The 23,122-nt window shown below is 31.1% G+C and overlaps 11 protein-coding genes across 11 annotated transcripts; 8 read left to right on the forward strand and 3 right to left on the reverse strand. All coding sequences in view use genetic code 12, as the record gives it.

Annotated features, from left to right (window-relative positions):
- Positions 1-123: 123 nt before the first annotated feature.
- On the forward strand, positions 124-2,190 carry PEP7 (Pep7p; the record flags this gene model as incomplete). The annotated part of the gene is made up of 1 exon (XM_064905676.1): positions 124-2,190. One exon carries the CDS (start codon positions 124-126, stop codon positions 2,188-2,190), a length of 2,067 nt encoding a protein of 688 aa, XP_064765185.1.
- A 68-nt stretch (positions 2,191-2,258) lies between these two features.
- On the reverse strand, positions 2,259-4,161 carry RCH1 (Rch1p). Its single transcript, XM_064908796.1, has one exon. It carries the CDS (start codon positions 3,696-3,698, stop codon positions 2,328-2,330), a length of 1,371 nt encoding a protein of 456 aa, XP_064765186.1. The 5' UTR covers positions 3,699-4,161; the 3' UTR covers positions 2,259-2,327.
- Positions 4,162-4,624: 463 nt separating this feature from the next.
- DFJ63DRAFT_310993 (uncharacterized protein) lies at positions 4,625-6,229 on the forward strand (the record flags this gene model as incomplete). Its single annotated transcript, XM_064905677.1, has 1 exon — positions 4,625-6,229. The coding sequence occupies one exon, from the start codon at positions 4,625-4,627 to the stop codon at positions 6,227-6,229; it is 1,605 nt and encodes a 534-aa protein (XP_064765187.1).
- Positions 6,230-6,483: 254 nt separating this feature from the next.
- Positions 6,484-8,058, forward strand: DFJ63DRAFT_310994 (uncharacterized protein; the record flags this gene model as incomplete). The annotated part of the gene is made up of 1 exon (XM_064905678.1): positions 6,484-8,058. One exon carries the CDS (start codon positions 6,484-6,486, stop codon positions 8,056-8,058), a length of 1,575 nt encoding a protein of 524 aa, XP_064765188.1.
- Positions 8,059-8,323: 265 nt separating this feature from the next.
- On the forward strand, positions 8,324-9,667 carry DFJ63DRAFT_310995 (uncharacterized protein; the record flags this gene model as incomplete). The annotated part of the gene is made up of 1 exon (XM_064905679.1): positions 8,324-9,667. The coding sequence occupies one exon, from the start codon at positions 8,324-8,326 to the stop codon at positions 9,665-9,667; it is 1,344 nt and encodes a 447-aa protein (XP_064765189.1).
- Positions 9,668-10,229: 562 nt separating this feature from the next.
- DFJ63DRAFT_282690 (uncharacterized protein) lies at positions 10,230-11,258 on the forward strand (the record flags this gene model as incomplete). The annotated part of the gene is made up of 1 exon (XM_064904668.1): positions 10,230-11,258. One exon carries the CDS (start codon positions 10,230-10,232, stop codon positions 11,256-11,258), a length of 1,029 nt encoding a protein of 342 aa, XP_064765190.1.
- Positions 11,259-13,167: 1,909 nt separating this feature from the next.
- Positions 13,168-15,087, forward strand: DFJ63DRAFT_333315 (uncharacterized protein; the record flags this gene model as incomplete). Its single annotated transcript, XM_064907834.1, has 1 exon — positions 13,168-15,087. The coding sequence occupies one exon, from the start codon at positions 13,168-13,170 to the stop codon at positions 15,085-15,087; it is 1,920 nt and encodes a 639-aa protein (XP_064765191.1).
- A 286-nt stretch (positions 15,088-15,373) lies between these two features.
- DFJ63DRAFT_333316 (uncharacterized protein) lies at positions 15,374-16,591 on the reverse strand (the record flags this gene model as incomplete). The annotated part of the gene is made up of 1 exon (XM_064907835.1): positions 15,374-16,591. The coding sequence occupies one exon, from the start codon at positions 16,589-16,591 to the stop codon at positions 15,374-15,376; it is 1,218 nt and encodes a 405-aa protein (XP_064765192.1).
- A 1,725-nt stretch (positions 16,592-18,316) lies between these two features.
- Positions 18,317-19,609, forward strand: DFJ63DRAFT_310999 (ERMES complex subunit; the record flags this gene model as incomplete). The annotated part of the gene is made up of 1 exon (XM_064905680.1): positions 18,317-19,609. One exon carries the CDS (start codon positions 18,317-18,319, stop codon positions 19,607-19,609), a length of 1,293 nt encoding a protein of 430 aa, XP_064765193.1.
- On the forward strand, positions 19,593-20,770 carry DFJ63DRAFT_36108 (5'-(N(7)-methyl 5'-triphosphoguanosine)-(mRNA) diphosphatase). Its single transcript, XM_064908809.1, has one exon. The coding sequence runs from the start codon at positions 19,842-19,844 to the stop codon at positions 20,745-20,747; it is 906 nt and encodes a 301-aa protein (XP_064765194.1). The 5' UTR covers positions 19,593-19,841; the 3' UTR covers positions 20,748-20,770.
- A 23-nt stretch (positions 20,771-20,793) lies between these two features.
- DBP7 (putative ATP-dependent RNA helicase) lies at positions 20,794-23,034 on the reverse strand (the record flags this gene model as incomplete). The annotated part of the gene is made up of 1 exon (XM_064904625.1): positions 20,794-23,034. One exon carries the CDS (start codon positions 23,032-23,034, stop codon positions 20,794-20,796), a length of 2,241 nt encoding a protein of 746 aa, XP_064765195.1.
- Positions 23,035-23,122: the final 88 nt, after the last annotated feature.

Here is a 23,122-nt window from a genome sequence, read left to right on the forward strand (position 1 = left end):
AATTTTTTAGCAGTAATCAAATTAATTCGCAGTATCACGAAAAATAAAAATAAACCGGCTAGCCAAAATTATCTGGAGTAAATATTAGGCAGCCAAAGGTATAAAAGGATGAATTAAACCACGATGAGTTCCGATATACCACTGAATCCAAAGCTGAAACGGGTATTGGGCTCTGTTTCAAAACCAGAAGAATTGCAATTAGATTCAAGTGAATCCAATCATCAGATTAGTAATGATAAAGATATCCTACCTATCGTGACTAGTCCAACTCGAGTTAATACTACTGATTCAGAATCATCTAGTGTACCAGATACATCAGCCACCAGTACAACAAATGTACTACCTACGTCAACTGCATTTGATAATCCCAAACATTCGATAGCTTGTCCTATATGTAATGAGGAAATGGTTAATCTACATCAATTAAATCAACATATTGACGATATGCATTCTAATGATTCAAATACATCAATTGAATCACCTCCTAAACGAAATACCATCATTAGTCCCAAGAAGAAGAAAATCAATCTTGATTTATTGGATAATAATATTGGATTCAGTTTAAGTGATGTATCTGAACGATCAGTCACTCCGCCAGCATCTTCATCTTCGCATCGTCCTACCAGTCCGCATCCTAATCAATCACATCATCCTCATAAACCGCGTATATCAAGAAGTCATTGGCAGCATCAATCTCAATCATCCACGATATGCTCATTGACTGGTTGTAATAAGACTTTGAATATCAAGAATGGATTGACTAATTGTCGAAAATGTGGATTATTATATTGTAATGAACATACCGAATACAAGATTAAATTAAAAATGGGATCAGAGAAGTTACCTGTTTATGATAGTACATCAGAAGGCGTATGGTGTAAATGTTGTCAACGATGTTATAACGATAAACCTGATCTTAAAGAAGGTACCATGGCATGGAGTAAAGATCTTACGGCTGAATTCAATCGAAAACGTCAAACTCGGACCGATGAGAATCAATTGAATAGGAATAAGATTCAAAAGAGGTTTATTAAATTGACGAATTATTTAACTGAAGTGGAATCTCAAGAAAAGAAACATAAGAAGAAAAATCAAGTCTCTGGTGGTGGAGCTGCTATATCAATTCTTTCAGATTGGTGGGCTATAGATGAAGCAGAGAAAGAGATTCCGGGATTAGATAATTGGCAAGATGATCAAGGGATAAGTAATTGTTCCATATGTTATATCAAGTTTAGTTTATTATTGAGAAAACATCATTGTCGATTATGTGGAAAGATTGTTTGTGATGATCCTTATGGGTATCGTAAAAGTTGTTCAATAGTGGTTCCTATATCGAAGTTGCTTGAGAGATTAACTAATTTGAATTATTCTCAGTATGTGAAGTTGAATTGGGATGAGGTTGTTAAAGATGATTCGATTAAATTTCGATGCTGTGTTGATTGTAAGAATGCATTATTATATGATTGGAAGTTAAGTCATCATCATCACAAGGGTGAAGCAGAAGAAGTTGAAGATGGCGATGAAAAGAAACAGCATAAGATTTTTAAAGCTTATGAATCTAAATTGATTCAAAAGCATCAGATTGAGGTGTTACTAAATAAATATGAACAATTTCAAAAAGTTGAACCTCAAACTATTACAGATGAAGAAGAAGAAATGAAAATTGGAAATAAACTAATCAACCAACTTAAAGAATTTGAGAATCTGACAGCTCAATTCCGAAATATGTTTTTCATGCCCCAACAAGAGATTTATGTCGTTTCATCCGAATATCAAGCTTATAAACGATTGATTAATAATATTTATCAAATGTTAATTATCTTCCTTCAAGATAGTTTATTAAAGTATAAGTTATTGAATGAGAGTTTTAAAGAGAGACAAGAATCGAAATTGCGGTCCATCCAATTACAAAAGCGTCAACAACAACAATCAAACAACTCATCGACCAATCTGACTACTGACGTCGAACTTGATGATTCTCCACAGGTTAAACTTACAAAGAAACAAATTCGAGAATTACGAGAACAATTGATGGTTATGAACGAACAAAAATTCTTAATTGAATCTATGATTAAAGAATATACGAAATCTCGTAGATTTGACGAATTGCAAGCATTAATTGATAATAAAAAGGATCTTGAGAATGTTATCAATGATTTAGAAATTAAATTAGGTGAATTTGGATTTTGAAATAAATTAAGTCTATTAATATATTAAGGGGATAAAAGGTTGGTCTATATGAAATCTAAAAAATGTAGAGGAAGGTATTATATAGAAGGAAGAAGAATGCGTTTAATAAATATTTAGGAAAAGAGAATGTAAAATTATCACTCACGAACTATAGCTATATCTCTTGATTTATGGTCGTTTGAATCGTTTGAAATGGAAGTTTCATGTCTTAACACATGATCGGAACTATCATCATCTTCGTCATTAACATCGGCACTATCATCTACTTCATTCCCATTACCATCGATATTCTTTGGTGGGAGATTATTTTCAGCATCTTCTTTAAGTTCTTCAGCGTGAATCCATTTTTTCATGAAATTAGTCAACACTTGAGCAGAAATAACTTGTTCAGATTGATATAACACTAATGGGACTAAAATAATACCTAAATTTGGATTATCAGAACCATATTGAGATGATACTAATGATACACCTAAAGCTGCAGTTTTAGCAGGTCCACATAACATGATAGCGACAGTATCTTTTCTACTATAGTAGAATGGTCTGAAGATCTTATAAGTGATGGTATATAATCTAGTTGAATTTTCATCTGGAGGATGATTAAATATTCTTTTGATAAAGATTGGTCTAGCATAAAAGAAAGTTAAAACGGTGAAGAATAAGTAAATACCGATATTGAAGAATACTAAGAATATGATTGAGACATGACTTACTTTAGTGAAAGCATCTTGATAAAAGGCAGTGGAGAATGATTGGAACATAATTAAGATCAACATGAATGAACCAACTTTAGCTAATTTGAAAGTTGATAAACACCACTTAGTTTGTTTATTGAATAAATTTTGAATCACTTGACCCACAAAAAGAGGTACGAACACTGATAAACCTAATTGTTTCATAGTTGATTTATATAAATCTGTAATAGTATGATCACCACCTGCTTGATGACTTGGATTACCAAATTCCCAGCCTCCTGTCATATATAATTGTAAAAGAGCTGGAGTTACGAATGCTCCCAAGATATTACCAATGAAGACTTCACACAAAGTTAAGATATCATTACCATGAGCTTGTTTTGTCATCACCACATTTGAAGAAACAGTGGTTGGACAAGCATGAGTAACGATTAATCCAACTAATAACCAATCATTAATTTCAGCATCATTACTGGCTCTAATGGCAGTAGCTAAACCATAAATGATTGAACTAGTGATAAGGAATGATGTGGATAACACGGTGAAATGAGCTCTCCAATTAAGGGTATTTTTAGCTAAATCTTTAGTTGACATTGATAATCCACTAATTAAGAAAATAACAGCCACTGCACCATAACCAATGGTATATTCTGCTCTAATTAACCCCCCTTGTCTGGCAAAGTTGGGATAAGAGTGAGCTATAGCGACCAAACACCCCAATACCACAAAAAACCATTGTTTGATGAGGAAGTCTATTACAGTTTTTATGATTTTATAAGGTTTTGATTCCTTTATTGATGTGAAATCAGGCATATTAAGTGATAAGATATGATATGATATGCAATGGATTGATTGTTATATAATGATAAAATAATAAGTAAATAGTATGACGATATAGTATAAAGATCAATAAATGGAAAATGTAAAAGGTTTAAATAGTAATTAGCCAATTTTAACTTATCAATTCATCTCGTCCCTTATACCGGTTTTATTGCTTTTTTGTTATGCCTGTCATAAATTTATTTTTTATTTTATTTTATTTCTTTTAAGTTTCGGATCGTATCACTTAATCAGACTGTATACAGGAACGTCCATTGGAATCCAGAAACGGCTAAACTGTTCCGGATGATTTATTATGTGTCAGTCACGCGTATGTCACGTTTCTCGGATCGAGGGTTGAGAATTTCTTTTAATAGTGGAAAACTGTGGAGTCATATTTGGTGATCAATTTAATTAATGATCATCGGATCGTTTATTAGGGTATAACTAGGGTTACTACTATCTATTTTGATTTATTCTATTGATTGATGATCACGGCTGATTGATGATTCAAAATGAGTCAATTAAATTGGATTTACTAGTTATTTATTTATATACTCTTGTGATAATTTAATATTAACTCAATTACTAACCGATGGTTCAATTAACCATATATTCTACAACTATTATGAATGAACCCTTTGTAGATCATGCCAGTCATTCATTCATTGATTCAGTGACCCATACATCTTTTCGTTGCTTCAATGACTGTTATTCATAAAGCCTTATCAATTGTATCTAATTATAATTGCAACTTTCTATGACGATTACATAAGCAGAAAATTAGGTAAGTATAAGCATATAAACGTATGTAATTGATTTTGCAGACATATATATGCTTAATTATAAACTTATATATAAGTATCAAATGTACGATTCAATAATCAACTTTCATCATTATATTCATTTGACTTATCAATATGAAAACTGAACAATTCCTAAGGAATTACTTCCTATTACTTCCTAATGATATCTTAATTGAAATCTTCAAATTATTACCACCTCGACACATTCAATTTTTTATGAATATAAAACTATTTGAACCTCCCATTTATGACGTATTCATAAGTCGTATCAACATATCCACTACTCAAATTGGTATACCAAGATCTATGACTTTTACTGTAAAAGACACTGAACTTTCATTGGAAAGTCTCCCTTATAATTATATTCCTAAAAGTATTCGTATACAAATAAATTCTCAACAAATGGCAGAATGTATGGTACTTGACTCTCAATTCATAAAATTGGTTAAAGATATTAGAATTTCCTTAATTGTTGATTTAAACAATCCACCGAGCATAGAAACTTCTAAAGAGATAATCCAGCTTCAAAATTTAACAAAATTAACAATTCAGTTTAATTTACAAGACTCTAAGGAAAATATCTCATCATCAGTCAACATTACTAATAGTGATGATTTATTAATGTTACAAGAACTTCCTCAACTTTTGAGTGAACCACAAAACTTTAAGAATGTTTATAAAAATTTACCCATATCAGTTCATTGGTTGCAAGTTTCAACCCCGATAGAAATATTAGAGTACGACCAGTTTACTAATTTAAAATCATTATGCATTAGTCTACAAACTTTTGAAAATCCAGTAATTTTACCCAATAGTTTAGAAGAGGTATTCTTTTTAAAATGTGAGTTTGAATACGAAGAAAGTTTTCCTGAATGGTCTGAAAATTTAAAGAGTATTTGTATTAAAGATTGTTCTCATGACTGTTTCCATGACCCTCGTCACATTAATTTAGGCGTTTGGCCTTTAAAATTAAAAGAGATATACCTACAAAATAATGATGTCAGAGGTTCTATAGTGTGTGAATTACCTCCTTTCTTAGAATATCTTGAAATTACTGATCAAGCCGAAGATTATCTCAGCTTAATCTCTCATACAATTGATAAACACATAATTTTTCCTGAATCATTAGCGATTATAAGAATTTCTTCAATTTATCTTTCTCATGTTGAAATCATTGAATTTCCACCCAATTTAAAACGTTTGACTATAGCTAATAGTTTAAAATCCTTGAATCAATGCATATTTCCTACATCATTAGAATATTTAAACTTTAATCTCAATACCATCGAAAGCTTAACCGAATACAACAATCTTGAAAGGGGTACACACTGGCATAAATTAATCAACTTGAAGACCTTGAAATTAAATAGTAATAGTCTATGCCATGAAGGTGTGGTATATTGGATACCACCTCCTAACTTAGAATATTTTGATGCAAGTGGAAATGATATAACTTCTATGGATATAGCATTGTTTAAATTTTCTCTGAAAGAATTTACAAATAATTTGAAGTATATTAATTTAAGGTCGTATACAACATCGCCCATTGATTCTTTGCCCGAAGATCTTTACATACCTGACAATGTTGAATTTATTGACATATTGGGGTTTTATCGTACAGAGAATGCTTTGCAAAAGAAGGTAAACGCCATAATTGATTCTCAGATAGAACCCACTGGTAAATCTAGAAGAAAAAGATCTTACTGGCATACATTGTAGTTTAAACTAACTTAAATAATTTACAAGTCCAATGAATGAAGTCTTTTTGCTACATTAACAATATAATCATTCTTTAATTCTTAACAGTAGACCATAGCAATTCCTGTACAATGAGTTATGAGCAGTTTGTACAATCATTCCATTCACGACATTCTACAGAATTTTGTTATGCTTAAAATTGTCTGCAAAATCTTTACCTGCACAATTGTCATGAATATTTAAATTCTAACCAGGATTATGATACTTGATTCTTTATGTTGGAAATTATCAATTTACAAGATTTGATGGATTACGGTGAAAAATTCTTAAGTAAGTACTTCTTACTATTACCCAATGATATCATAATTGAAATTATTAAAGGTTTACCGCCTAAAGCTATTGAGTTCTTTATGAATTCAAATTTATTTGAACCACCTGTTTATGATGAATTCATAGGTTGTATCCAAATATTAAGATGCGGTGATCAAAATGCATATGTGAGTGCAAAAGTGAATAACACATGGATTCTTTTGGATCATATCTCTGATAATTATCTGCCTAGAGTTGTTAATATTGAGGGAACAACTCATGATGTATCAAAATATATCATTGATAATTTCGATTATTTCAAATTGTTAAACGATATTAGACTTGTTTTGACTGTTGATTTAAAGGATCCACCAAACATCACAATATCTAAGAAACTTACTCAACTTTCAAATTTAACACTGGTAACCATTAAGTTTTATTTACTCGAGGATTTACAATATATCTCACCAACGTTTTCTAACTGTAACGATCTACAAAAGTTTTCCCAAACTTTAGGTAAACCACAAAATTTAAATCATATATGTGAAAATTTACCTTTATCAATCTACGGCTTGAAGTTTTCGAAAGTGTTCCAATTAACTAAATTTAACCATTTCACCAATTTGAAGTCTTTACATATTAACTTGGAATCATTCACTTCTCTAGTGACTTTTCCAAGCACTTTAGAAGATGTATCCTTCATAAGATGCAACTTTTATCATGATGATGCAAGAATACCTCATTGGCCAGCGGGTCTAAAAACTATCCATATTGAAGAATGTTCAAATATTTCATGGAAACAAAATGTTAGCATATACGAATGGCCAGTTAATTTACAAAAGTTAATTATAATCAAGAGTGGGTTGGAAAAATTACCGGTGGGTGCTTTACCTTCTTGCTTAGTACATCTTGAAATAAATGAGATGGGTGGAAAAAGAGTCGTTTTGTCAGATTCACTGAACCTACAGATAGAGTTCCCTGAATCGTTAACCACTTTAAAACTTGAAAATGTTATACTTTATAATGAAGGATTCGTTCAATTTCCTCCAAAACTAATACACTTGACTGTTTCCCGAAGTGTATTTTCCTTGTGTTACAGTATATTCCCTCCGACATTAGAGTATTTAAAATTGGATTCTGATGGTATAATTGATTTAGCCATTTATGAAAATGAGAAAATGAATAAAGATTGGTATCAATTAATCAACTTGAAACAATTGATATTGTCCAACAATTCTATTGGCTATAATGGAATAGAAGGATGGTTGCCACCTCCTAATGTTCAGTATTTAGATTTAAGTTACAATGGAATACGTCAGTTGAGTATTAATTTGTTTAAACCAATTGCAAAACACTATACCAAGGAACTAGAACACATTGATATAAGTCATTGTGACATTGGTTCTTTACTGAGAGATTTTTATTTACCTGATAATATTAAATCTATCTATGTCAAATGTCAGTGTGCTGATTTTAATAACTTACAGAAGAAGATAGATAATTTAATTTACTCTCAAAGAAAGGCTAACTTAAGAGTATAACTATAATTTGTAATCTGAATCAATATACTTTAGATTTATTTTAGTCAATCGATGTTGTAGTTAATTTAGTTGTTATTTTTGCCCTTTTAACTAATAAAATCAAATTAAACCAAAAATTGAATATATTGTAGTCCAACTCGAGTTTCAGTAAATTTTGTAGCAAATGCATAAGGGCGCATTATATTTTGCAGATAAATGATGTGTGTATAGAATCGATCATTTGATAATTTTTTTAAACAGCTAGTTCAATAAATCAACCGTTAAGATGGATTATAATGGTCAATTCCTAAGTAGATATTTCTTAGCATTTCCTAATGATATAATAATTGATATAATTGACGACTTACCGACTTCAAGAATTCAATTTCTAATGAATACATCCTTATTTGAACCACCAGTTTATGATGAATTCATAGATGATATCATCTTGAGCACAAACCATCCTAATTTAAATAGGTATATGACTTCTACAATAAATACATTAACTGAATCAATTTATGTGAGACGTTTACCTCCCAATTATGTTCCTCAAAGTATTCTTATCAGTACCAGTCAACATGCTATAAAACAGGTATTGCATGATGATGCTAAGATTTTAAAAATCATCAAATATATTAAAATCCGATTACGTTATGACTTGAGCGTTTACGGGGCGCAGATTAGTATACCAAATGATATACTTCATCTTTCAAATTTGACAAGGCTAGAAATGAAGTTTTATAACAGGTCAACTAAACAAATGATATTTGCTCAATTCAATATTGAAAAACCCAAAGCTAAAGAACAATTACCAAAAACATTAGCTAAAACGCAAAATTTTAAATATGTTTTGGAACAGTTAGAATCTACTCTAGTGGATTATTTGATAGTTGAGCATCTACCGGAATTGAAACAGTTTCACCATTTTAGGAATTTGCAAAGTTTAACTATTAAACATGGGGAATTTGATTCTCCCATAAAGATACCAATTTCGTTAGAAAGAATGTTCTTTGAGTCATGTAAATTCAAAGATATTGTTCAACATTTTTCATGGCCTGAAAGGGGAAAGTATATTAATTTGAAAATGTGTTCAGGTTATGAATCAAGTGATATCAGTCAAATTGAATTATCAAATTGGCCTATCCATCTAACAGATTTAAAATTGAAATATAACAATTTCAAACATGACCTATTAATAACCAATTTACCTTCAAGTTTAGAATGTCTTGAAATTATAGGGAAAGTTCCATATGATATTAGTTTGAATGAACAATCAATTCCAGAAATTACGTTTCCTGAATCATTAGAAACCATAATGTTAACTTCGGTTAAATTATATAATCTGACTGAAAGTAAGATTATATTTCCCCAAATGTTATCAGATTTAACTCTTTCTAATTGCTTACATTCCATAAAGCAGTGTCTATTCCCTCCCTCATTAACAACCTTAATTTTGAATAATAATAGTATTCAAAGTTTAGAGGAATACAATGATTCTCAATTCAACAAACATTGGAACCAATTAATCAACTTGACAACATTGGAATTAGATACAAACTGCATTCCCCATGAAGGAATCGTCGATTGGTTACCACCTCCCAACGTCAAATATCTAGATATTAGTCAATAAGTTTTTTGCAATGGATATAGCTATATTCAAACAATCACTGGAATCATATACTAATAACTTATTAACTATTGATGCTTCTGAGTGTTACTTTAGAGGAATTCCAACAGATTTTTATTTACCTGCCAATGTTTATGACATTGGTTTCGATACTAGTACTAGTGGTGTCATACCTGGGAATAAGAGACTTCCATTTCTTAAATATAATTGCAAAAACGAAATCACATGTTAAGTCACATGATCTGTTTTTTTTCATTTATAAGCAAATTGGTAAAATTACTAAAATCACAAAACCATCCAAATCTTTTGGTTGGCTGCCATAAACGTCTGGGACTAGACTTGAAGAGGATTGAATCATAAAGGTGATGATTGTCATAATGATACGATAGTATAAATTGAAGTAGATTTCACCATCATTACATTATTCAAACTTGTTGTTATTCACTTGCTCTATGTTTAGATGAATTTATACTTCTTTTTACCTGTATTGTTATCTATAGTAAGTTATTATTACTATACCACGACCACATCCACAACTACATCCACATCCACAATTACAGATAATATGAGTGCAACTGCTGTTTCATCAACAACTTCAACTGTAGCCAAGTTTATTAAGAATCCAAATCCATTCCCAACTTACTTTTTCAGTCATGGAGGTCCTACATTTATGTATGAAAATGATGATTTTGGAAATAAAGGTGCTTATAATATGATTAAAAAATTAGGTACAACTATTAAAACCAAATGGAAACCAGATTATATCATTGTGGTATCAGCTCATTGGCAAGCTTCCCAATCTGATCTTATTGAAATCTCCGTTCCTGAAGAAAAAGATCAGAATATTAATCAATTAATTTATGATTTTTATGGATTCCCTGATTATATGTATAAAGAGAAATTTCCAACATTGAATTCGAAGTATGTTAGTGAACAAATCAAAAACGAGTTGATTGCTAATGGAATAAAAAGTAAATTGACTAAACGTGGTGGTATCGATCATGGAGTTTGGGTTCCATTTAAAGTTGCTTTTAGCCCATATAATTTGTTAACTAAAACATTTCAAAAAGCAGAAGATTTCGACGAAGATGCATTGGATTTACCTGATACTGCTATTATTCAAGTTTCATTACCTGCAGATGATCATGACTTTGAAGCTAGTTATAAATTAGGTCAAGTGTTGAGTAAATTTTCTGATCAATTATTATATGATTCTGAGAAGGATAAATATTTAACTGGTTTGATTGTTACTTCAGGTATGTCAGTTCATAATCTACGCGACTTAGGGAAATCATTCAATCAACCAGGTCAAACCATGCCATATGCCAAACCATTCAATCAATTATTAACCAAGACTTTAACTAATTCCTCAACGGATTTATTAACTGCTTTAAATCATTTAAAAACAGATGCTAAAGCTAGACAATTATTATTCTCATCTCATCCAACATTAGAACATTTCGTACCTGTAGTTGTTGCTAGTGGTGTTAATGATAATAAACAACCAATTAAAGAATTGTATAATGATGAAATGCTTAGTTTAGGATGGGGAGTTTATCAATTTGGTAATGATTATGTAAAGAGTAATATTTGAGAAAGTAAAAGTAAATTATATGTAAATGCAATATATTTAATATAAACTATATAAATAAATGTAATAAAAGGAGACTCTATAGTACAAAGTGAACGGGGGTGGGAATGGAATATATGCTGAATGAAATGAAGTGAATGTGTATATATGATGAGCTAAATAAGGACTTGTTTTCATCTAATTTTTTAATAAATCTTGTAAAGCTTTAGAAATACCTTTTTCATCTAAACCTTCCAAGTTATACTTGATTTCTTTACCCTTTTCAAATCTAGCAATGATACTTGGAGGAACACCAAAACTTTCTCTAATTAAAATTGGTAATTGATTATTCAGACTTGTTTTTAATGAACTATAATTATTAACCAAGAATTTTCTTAATGGAATTGAAGCATCTCCAGTTTGAGATAAATGGAATCTTAATTCCTTCAAAGCAGTAGGTAACACGAACTTAGACATGATATGACGGATATGATAGTATATGATTTGATATGATATGATCAATGGTATATGTTGACTTTTGATTATTTCTCAATTCGGTTTGGTCATAAAAATTTAAATAATTTTTACTGGCTTGAACTTATATACAGGATTGATCGATTTTTCACTATAAAGCTACCATATATCAAGGTAGTTATGTAACAACTAATCTAATCTAGGACATATCCTATCATTAACTACTCCACCACATAGGGGACTGAAGTTACTACCAATAGATGTACTATTAAAATGATTATTCAAATGCATTTGTAACACATATTATAAACGATAGATTCCTCCATGTAAAACAAACAAAGATTTAGTCATGTGACTTAACTTTGGAGATCAAAATGTGTAATTACCCCTTGGACTTTCACCAATCCTTTAAATTAAATTTATATTTCATCTTGAGTCTTCTTTATGAAACTAGACCTTTAAGAGTAGTGTTTGGTGAAATTTTTGCAGGAAAAATTTAATCATATTTTTGTTGCTTTACATCCTTAGAAAACTAACTTATGATATTTATTTAGGTCATTATTTGTACTAACCTCCCTTTTAGATCTACTAACCTATATAGGAGACTTAGCATGATTCTGTCATGTGGTCTTTTTTGTTAAATTGATCTTGTATATTCTTTATTTCTTGTATCTAACCTTGGTATCTATTTAATGTACATTATAAATGTTATACATCACCAATTATGGTTTGTAGTTGATTCATTGATTTTCATATTATCAATCCTATGTTGGTTAATACAACCCTTCTCTACTTACCTCTATGGAACGTTTCAGAATATATTTCCATCAGTTTTGAATAAAATATGATCTATCATTAGAATTTTACTCCTCATCACTAATATGGAAATGTGAAACATTTTAAAATTTTGGTCGCTAATTATCCATCACTGTAAAGAATCGTCAGTGCATAATTTTTACAGCACAGATCCTTTTATTCAACAAGGTATGATGTCAATTTTGAAACTACATATTGATAAGTTGTGATTAGATATTAATTGTTGCAAATTCATTCATTACAAATTTCAAATTAGACTTTAAATTTCACCACAAACGGAGAATACCGACTTTTTTAGTCAGTCACTAATTTGTTATTTGTTCCAAAGGTACACTGTCACTAAATTTGTCCCTGGACTGTGGTGGATGCGCTTTTTGTTTCTCCCTAAATTTGATTGATTGACCGGTTTACCGTAAATTACCGGTTCGCACTAACTAAAAAAAACTTTTCACAGCTAAAAATTTACGATGTGTGAAAACGCAGCAATTTTAAATCGGAGCACCGGTTGGTCCACAACCACTTTCGTAATTTAAAGTAATTTTCACTTTTCATATAAAATATAGAACTATCCTTAAATTTTTTCATTTAATTACTTATTTGAATCAATTATCAATAGTATCATCATATACAATTCATACTTACAATGTCAGAAGAATTCGTTGGCAAAGATCTTAAAGTGCTTCAAGATTTAGAAAGAGATGGTGGTGAAACCGTTCCTATTTTAAGTAATAAATCAAGAAAGCAAAATCGTACCAGAGTTATTTTTCAAATTATTTCGGTGGTTGGTTTATTCGTGTTAGGTTACTTCTATTTCCTTTCAAGTATTGCTACTCCAAAGACTGAATTGATTATCTTTGGTTTCCCAATTCCTGATTTCTTAATCCCTTCAAAACCACAAGATTCTGTTAATACTCCATCAGTTGCAACTTCCATTATTTATGAAATCCAACCTCCAATTGCTTTAACCAATTTCGAATCTTATAATACCACTGTTATCTTTGATGATGAAGAATTAGCTGATGGTTTAACTTCTAAATTCCATCATCCTGCTAAAAATGAATCTAATTTCGATGGTGCTTATTTAACTTTAAATTTCACTAATAAAAATGTCATCACTTTAGATTTAATTGATTCATTTGCTGTTATTGAAATCTCTATTGATGAATTCCCAGTATGGAGAACTTCAACTCCATATGGTAAATCTGATTCCTTCACTTTCAGTTCTACTTATTCCAATATCACTGATTTCATCTCCTTATTAAACAAAAATAGAAAATTCTCTATTACCGTGTTAGAAGGTTCAGTTGAATTAGTTGATGTATCCTTAAGTTTAACTTTAACCAAATCCATTGCTCAAGCTGAAGATAACAAAAAATCATCTTTAGTTTCCGCTGAAGATTTGTTCGTTTCTTCAAAACCTCCAACTAAGATTTATCCATTAGTAACTGAAAACAACAAACCATTCAATTTACCTAATGTTGATCAATTTAAAGTTACTTTACCAAAAGTTTCATCTTCAACCACCATTGCTAAATTAAACTTATTCGTTTCTGTTTCCAAAGAAGAAATTGGTTATTTCAAGAATGATGATGATCCATTAAGACACTTAAACATTTTCATTAATGATGTTTATGTTAACTCCATCATTCCAAAACCAACTTTATACCATTCTGACTCCTTAACTTCTCAAAATTTCGATCCTGTCGTTGATTTTGGTAATTTTGTTGGTTTAACTTTTGAAATTGATTTAATTAATGTTTTACCAACTTTATGGGCTGATGAATCAACTTTAGAAATCTTTGTTACTTCTCCAATCAATGGTTTAACCACTACTCCAATCTTCAATGGTATTCCATCTCCAATCACTAAAGGTGAAAATCAAATCTTAGCTGATTCATGGTTTGTTAGTGGTAATTTATTCTTATGGAATCAATCTGATTTAATCTCAAATTCAACTGGTATTGTTTCTATCCCAACTACTGAACAAACCAACTCTGGTATCTTCAAGAACCCACCTCAATATTCTCCATGGTCTCCAGCTACTAAGAATGAAATTGCTAAAAATAGAGTTAAATCAAATACCACCACTCAATTCCAATTCACCTTGAAGGATAATTCAACTGTTTCTTATACTGTTGAATCAAAATCTGAGCTTTTCACCATCTTAACTAAATCAGAAAGAACTTCAACTAGACCAGGTGGTCCAATTGGTCAAGTGAAATCATCAGAATTAAACTTGGTCTACATCTCAACTAAAGATGATAAATTTGATTTCATTGATAACAAGACTAAACTTTCTGCTTTAAAAGTATCTTCTTCAACTGGATTCCCAATCAATTTATCTGAAACAAAATCTGAAATCGCCGATAAACCAGATAAAGATAGTATCAAAGCTAGTTTCGAATCTAAACATGAACAAAAATTAAATGGTGAAGTTGTCGATTCAATTAAAGTTCAAGAAAGTGTCATTAAGAGAGATGACGGTGTTCCAATCACCAATATCAAATATGAAAATAATGGATACAAGAAGAGTGTTGAAGTTATTAACGGTCATCCATTTTAGTTAGGTCTTACCCTTGATCTTGTCTGTCTTTTATTAGTTTTTTTAGGTTTTAGTGTCTATTTCTAACGTTTTTTATACGTCTCTCTTCTTTTTTATACATCTATTTTTTATGTTTTGGGCGAATTATCTATAGTGTATGCCATAAAATTTATGACTTTTACTTCTTTAATACATGTCGGTTACTTTTTATAAATCATTACAATTGTAGATAAGCTTTATTTCATAAACGTACGTATAATTTTTAGATTGAATATTTATAAAGTATATATATCAACATGCGAATCCATTACTTAGTGTTAGTATTAGTAGTAACGGTAGCTTGAACAGTTTTATCATGAACATAACCCAAAGCATGATAATCTGGTGAGATAGATTTCATATCAGCAATATATTGAGGGATATCAGTTTCGATTGATTTTAAAACGGCTTCAATACATAATGAAGCTGAGATTCCATCATCGGCTGTACATAATGGTTCAGCTTTACCTCTTATGATATCAACGAAATGATTCAATTGTAAATCAAAGGGTTGTAATGTGCGGAGTTCATTGATATCGATAAGTGACTTCTTTTCAATAGGATGTAACCATGATTTATCACCAGTAGTGGTGGATTGTTCTTCTTCTTTATCGTCAGCTTGATGAAATAAGTTCAAATCGGGTACAGATAATGTCCCCTTTGAACCAAAAATTCTATAAAACCCTTGTAAATCTTCATGTAATGGGATAGTTGGATTTTCACCAGTACCACATTCGAAATTAAATGGTGATGTAACATTATCTGAACATATAAACGTACCAGTTATACCATTTTTAAATCTTATAGTTAATGCAGCCCCTTCATCGACATTATCGGAATATTCCAATCTTTGCTTTTTTAATAATTCAGCGTAAATCTTTTCAATAGGTCCAAATAAAAATTGTAATACATCTAAATCATGAACTAAATTAATCAATAATGGACCTCCACCAGTTTCATGATTTGTTCTCCATGGACTTTGATCGAAATATGATTGTGGTTTACGTAATGTCCATGTACCCTGCACAGCAATGATATTACCAATTTTATGTAGTTGGTTTTTGGTTTCAATTATAAATGGATTAAATCTTCTATGATGTCCCACTAATAATTTAACATTTTTAGAATTAGCAAAATCCTTCAAGGCTTTTGCTTCTTGTGGGTTTGAACCTAATGGTTTTTCAACCAAAAGATGAATACCAAAGTATGCTAATTCAGCCGCTACTTTCACATGAGTATGATTCGGAGTAGCAACAATAGCTCCATCTGGTATAGGGATTGAATTTTCTTCACAATAATCTATGACATCTTTAATACATTTGAAATAAAGAGTATTTAATCTTGAAGCAACTTCTTTGGCAGATGGGGATGGATCCACAATTCCGAATAATTCAGTTTGAGAATTTTTAATGACATGTTCAGCATGTCTTGGGCCTATTAAACCGGCACCAACCACGATTATATGAATGGGATTAATAGCAATCATCATGAAACAGGATTAAAAATGAAATAGGAACAATGGGATTTTTTGAGGACAAACGAAGGGAATAGAATACTTGTTTGAATGATAAGGGTAAAACAACAACGAAATGATCTTTTGAAATATAACGTACAAATGAAGATGTATTTATATTAATGCAAAAATGGATTTAAATGAAAAGATATTTAAAATGATTATGATAAAGTATTGTCCATAGATAAAATGAATAAGTTTGGAGGATGCAATGGAATGTAAGGTGTAGTGATAACTATCTAAGGATAGGAGGAGGATAATAGTAACTGGCTAAAGTATAAATTTGACACAATCAAGTGATAATGACTAAACACACAAAAAAAACAAAAACACAGGAAAAAGCTCACGACTTCTGAAACAGTGGGTACCAGTTCAATTATAAAACTTATAGGATAATAGTTAATTTTATAACTGATTCAAGGTATAACTAATAGGAAAAAAGAAAACAAATATCAACTTAATGAAAAAGAAATGATGATACAAATTAAAATTTTTACTATAAAAAATTAATGTAATGTAAAACTGTGTATGATATGATTCATACTCTTTACTATGTAAGGTGTGTACTATAATTACCCCAGAAGAAGTATGCTGTGAAAAATTTTTATTTTTTTTTTTTTTTATTTTAAATTTCTTTTTTTTTTTTATTTGTTACAGTTTGAGTTTGAATTTAACCGGAAACGGCGCAACTGAAAACCGGTCGATTGAATTAAAACACCTCTCTTAACTATGGAGTCTTAAAGGCGAGACTTCTCACTCGTATTATTTTTATGAGTCTTTTTATTCTATACAGGAAGAGATGGGGGAGCTGATATTATTTTAATCCATTTAGGCTATATAATAATAATAAATCATAGTGTACCACGATTCATGTTTAATATTTTAATATTTGACACGATGTTATCTGGTTTAGTCCGTCGGTATGTTTACTTGGTGATAATGTATACCCATTTTAACGGTTAAAGGTAAAGTCATCCATTGGATATTTGAAATATCTGTGCTATATATCGAATGGAGGAAATCACGGAGTAATTTTTTATTTTCAGTCATGGTTGTCCCAGTGGAGTAATTAATCTCTAATTGTTATAAACACTGTCTCGAGATTTATATAGTTAACGAACTATAACTTTGCGGGGGTCCGCAAGCCATACCTTTTTTTAAACATCATTATAATCATTCACTTGTTTGCGATCGGTTGGAATAATACCATAGTTTATACCCCTCTAATGTATGTAAAACGTTTAGGATTAACATTTTACCTCAATTGTTGGACCTGCTTTGTCTAAAACTTCTCGTTTATGGTCGTTTCTTTTCTTTTTCGGGTCATGGTTTGCAATTATTATTTGCTATTTAAATGATCATTGATCTAAATAGGCCTTTGGAAAGAGTCTCGATTTATATAATTGTAACACATACATAATTTATGTCATGTCATGAATTCAATTGCGACAATTCAAAAAATTAAGACAAGATCCAAAACATCCATAAATCTTCCCAGTTAAAAACATCCATGCATTTTGTTTACCTTATGAAAAATGACATGCTAATATCAACCCTTTATATTAAACCACTACAATCATTAACCAAATTATCCGTTATCAACTCATATATGTCTATAATACGAACTTAAACCCAAACTATAATTGCTCCACACCATCACATATCTATTTGTCTATATCATTTACATAAAATATAATCATGTCATTTGATATAAATTGGGATAGACTAAATCTTGATGATTCTATAAACAATGCCATCAAGGAATTCCTAGATCATCAATTCAGAAGCATATCATTACCATCTTACATATCAGATCTATCCGTTAATAACTTCAGTCTTGGAGATATTCTGCCTGAGGTTAATATCAGACATATTGGTGATCCATTTGATGAGTTCTATAAAGACGAAGAAGATGAAGATGAAGGCACTGAAACTGATACTAATCAAGATGTGAAATTCAATCCTAATAATCACATCTACAATAATTTCGAACATTCCAAACCCAAGTATGAAGATGATGGAGATTACGATGATTATGACGATGATGATGACGACGATGACGATGAAGAAGATGATGACTATACTAATGACCATGATGACTTATCAACTTTTGGAAGTTCAAACCCACCACAACCTCCTCCAGAACCAGTACTTACACCACCTCCTTTCCTAGGTAGAGCTCGAGAAACTTATCTTCATAATTATAATGGAATTGGTCTAGGTACATCAACAGGTGGAACTGAAACTCCAACAAATATATTAAATCAGAACGTATTAAAAAACAATTTAAGAATTCAAAGTTTAAAGAAAGCAACCATGAAAAATGTCGATGATATTCAATTAATTGTCGAATTCAATTATCATGGGAATGCATACTTAGACTTGACTGCTAATTTATTAGTGAATTATCCATCACCTAATTTCATCTCACTTCCAGTTAAATTACATATCACAGATTTAGTCATTCATGCCTTAGCCACCATTGCATATTTAAAGAAAAGTGTTTATTTCTCATTCCTTTGTGATATAAATGATTCTGTTTCAGATTACTTCACCAGTACGAATAGTTCAGCTTCAACAAATACTGCTACTACGGCCACCACACCGGCAGATGTGGTTGGTACTTCTACACCCCATCAAACCACACCAGCTGTTGAAACTCCTTTATCAGCTCATCCCACTAGTGGAGGGAATTTCGTCGATTATGTTTCTGATCAGAATATGAATGAAAGAATTGATATTATAAAAAAGATTAAAATTGAATCGGAAATCGGTCAATTGGAACAAAATGTATTAAGAAATGTAGGTAAAGTTGAGAAATTCTTAGTTGAACAAATAAGAAGAATCATAAGAGATGAAATCGCATGGCCTAGTTGGGTCTGTATCGATTTGAATGATGATGATGAAGAGGATGATGAAGATGAAAAACATGATGATCATGATGAGGATCATAATAATGACGGTGAGACCAATGGGGAAGGAGATAATTGATCCCCTTATTTATCATGTATATAGAACAAAACATACCAATGTAACTCTAATATAAGAATAATCTTATCCTTTGAAATGTAAATCAAGCAAGGATATGGTTGTAAAAAGATAGATCCCAGATTTGAAGTAGTGCACTACCCTCTCATTTTGCGACCAAGTACATCGATGTGCTTCACGAATATAACCTTTCTATGATGGTATCCAGACAGTTTAACTCAATCACCATACAATCATGTCGGTACAGGATCTTATAAAACAATTCCAATTTGAAAAGGTATTGGCCGGTAATCCGCAAACCAAATCGATTGTATTGTTAGGTAAAATTGATAATCAAGATGCAATCATCAACATTGAAAAATCCCATTTCATCATTCCTGACCATGATTTCAAACTAACAGATCTTGTGAATGATGCTGAAATCATCAATCAGAATGACGTATACTACTGGTCCAATGCGTTATTGAAACAGACTTTAGAACAATCCCCCGCTGCAAAGTTGAATATAATCCATCCTGCCACAGAAACTCATATCAAGAAATATAGCACTCAAAAGCTTCATTATATTATTGAAACTCCAGAAATGTATCAAAAGTATGTTGTACCATATATTGAAACCATGAAAGGATCAAGAATAAAATGGGTCTACAACATCTTATTTGAAGGTAAAGAATCAGAAACTTTCATCCACCATGATAAAGATCCCGAATCTGGATTTGTATTATTACCTGATATGAAATGGGATACGTTAAATATGGAATCATTGTATTTATGTGCCATTGTCAATCGTAAAGATATATCATCGGTCAGAGATTTAACTAAACTGGACATTAGCTTCCTTAAGCATTTAAGATCAACGATTCTTTCCATTATTGAACAAAAATATCCATTAAAGAAAGATCAAGTAAGAATATTCATTCATTATCAACCATCATACTATCATTTCCATTTACATATAGTCAATGTCAGCCATCCTGGATTAGGTGATGGGATAGCGATTGGTAAGGCTATTTTATTAGACGATGTTATTGAAAACATTGAGTTAGTAGGTGATTATTACCAAAGAAGAAATATTGGTTATTTATTGGGTGAAAACCATGGATTATGGCAAATCGAAGGGTATAGAAATACTGCATCATAAGCGTTACATTAAAAAAGAAGTTTAAAATATAAATATATATACATGACTAATAGTTAAATTCTGAACTTGTAGATCTGACTGCCATTTTGGCTAATCTTAACATTTTCTTTCTTGGATCTTCCTTCTTGAACTTTTTGGATCCTTCTTGAATACCAATGTTAGTACCTACGGATTTACCTAATCTCTTTGGGGTTTCTCTTAATCCAAAACTTTTAGCTAAATGACCAAAATGTAATAATTTAACATTAAAGAAATTTCTTTCTGATGATAAATGTGTAGCATATGCTCTAATATGAGATGTGAAAGCTTGAACGGCTCTATCATGAGCTCCGGTATCTTCTAATAACCATCTTTCAACATCTAAATGCCAAGTGGTAGCATGAATATCCCATTTACCTTGTTTATGTTTTGGATCAACCTTTTTAGTCTTTTTAGTGGTTTCACCTTCTTCTCCAGTTTCTTCATCTTCAGCGAAACCTTCTTCTAAGATTCTTTCGTATGGAACAATTTTTAATGATCCTTCTTTTGGATGTACAACTTGAAGTTTACCATCAACATAACCTTCTTCGGTACCTGGGAGTAAAAATAAGGCAGCATTACCTTCATTACCCACTCTGGCAGATCTACCAATTCTATGCAAATGATCTTCAACTGTAAAGGGTGGATCATATTCTATAACATTTGAAATCTTTGGCATATCAAGACCACGAGAAGCCACATCGGTACAGAATAATATACAATGTTTGGAAGTTTTATCTTTAATGAATGCATTTAATGTGCTTGTTCTTGATTGTTGAGTCATTGAACCATGCAATTTATAGACAGTGGCTCCTTTGCTAATCAATGGAGCAGTTGCTATACTGGAATCAGTTTCTTCTTCTATGTCTTCTTTATCTTCTCCATCTTGAGTTTTATTCTTTTTGGTTGGGTTATAACCATGACGAGTAAATACTTCGAAATGATAATTGACTGAATCTGAACATGAAAAGAAAACAATTGATCTTTTAGGTTCTTCATCTTGGGATTTGGTGAATTTTTTCAACATTGAAGTTAATGCAACCAATCTTAACTTAGGCGGTATGACTATTATACTTTGAATTAATTGATCTGGTGCAGTGGTGTTAGAACCTTCATCGGTTGAAAATTCAGTAGCCAATCCTTTACTTTCTAAATTGATCATTTCTGGATTATTTAAGACAGTGTTACCAAATTCTTTAACGCTATCTTGCATGGTGGCTGAACATAAAATATTGACTCTCTTGGAAGGTAATCCTTGCCATTTATTTAAAGTGTCCATAATTTGAGAACTCTTTGATATTTGATCTGTAATTTTGGTAATAGTTTCTTGGAAACCTAATTCGACTAATTTATCACCTTCATCTAAAATCATCCATCTTAATTGTCCGATATTTAATGAAGTTGTATTTTCGAAATGATCAGCTAATCTACCTGGAGTAGCAACTAATATATTAACACCTTTTCTAATTCTAGCTTTTTCTGACTTTTTCTTTTCCCCACCAATAACAATACCAGGGACAATGGTATGACAACAATGACTAATAGATTCTAAAACACCATAGATTTGAGTAGCCAATTCTCTTGTTGGAGTAAGAATGATAGCAAACAATCCTGATTCTCTTACGATTTTAGATTCATTTTCCATCATTAATTTATGAATTATAGGTAATACAAACGATAAAGTTTTACCAGAACCAGTCTGTGACTTGATGAATAAATCTCTATCATTTGTAAGCATGCTTGGTATAACTGACTTTTGAACACTGGTAGGATGTTTGAATCTCAATGTTTCTTCTAAATGTTTGGTTAATTTATCATTAAGACCTAATCCACCAAATGAAGTAGCATCTTTTAAAGGAGCATTAGAAGCCAAATATGTAACAGTTTCTTTTACTGGTTCACTTTTCAATGTACTCTTTTCATTAGATGTGAATAATGAGGAAACGTATGAACTGTTCTTACCACCAAATTCACCATTTGATTCTGAGAACTTAGTTCTTTTGGCTGGTGGGCCCTTTGAATCATTTGAATGTATAGCAGCCTCTCTATCAGGATTTATTCTTGATTTCGCTATCTTGGTACTATTAACTCCAGATGCTTCACCATTGGCCTTTTTAATAACTCTACCTCTACCTTGTAATGTCAATTGAAGCTTACGACGATCTTTCCATTTTCCACCTGAAACTTTGGTAGCTGGTTTACTACTTCTCACACTACTCCCACTATCAGGAGCAGCGAAATTTAACAACATGCCATCATCTTCGTCCATTATAAATGATTCTTTCAATGGCTCCTATCTAAAGATCAATCAGTATATGTTTAGACCTATAATAAATTTAATTTTGATACTTAAATTT

Source organism: Scheffersomyces coipomensis (assembly GCF_036884675.1).
Source record: "Scheffersomyces coipomensis strain NRRL Y-17651 chromosome Unknown DFJ63scaffold_1, whole genome shotgun sequence".
Classification (NCBI taxonomy): Eukaryota; Fungi; Ascomycota; class Pichiomycetes; order Serinales; family Debaryomycetaceae; genus Scheffersomyces; species Scheffersomyces coipomensis.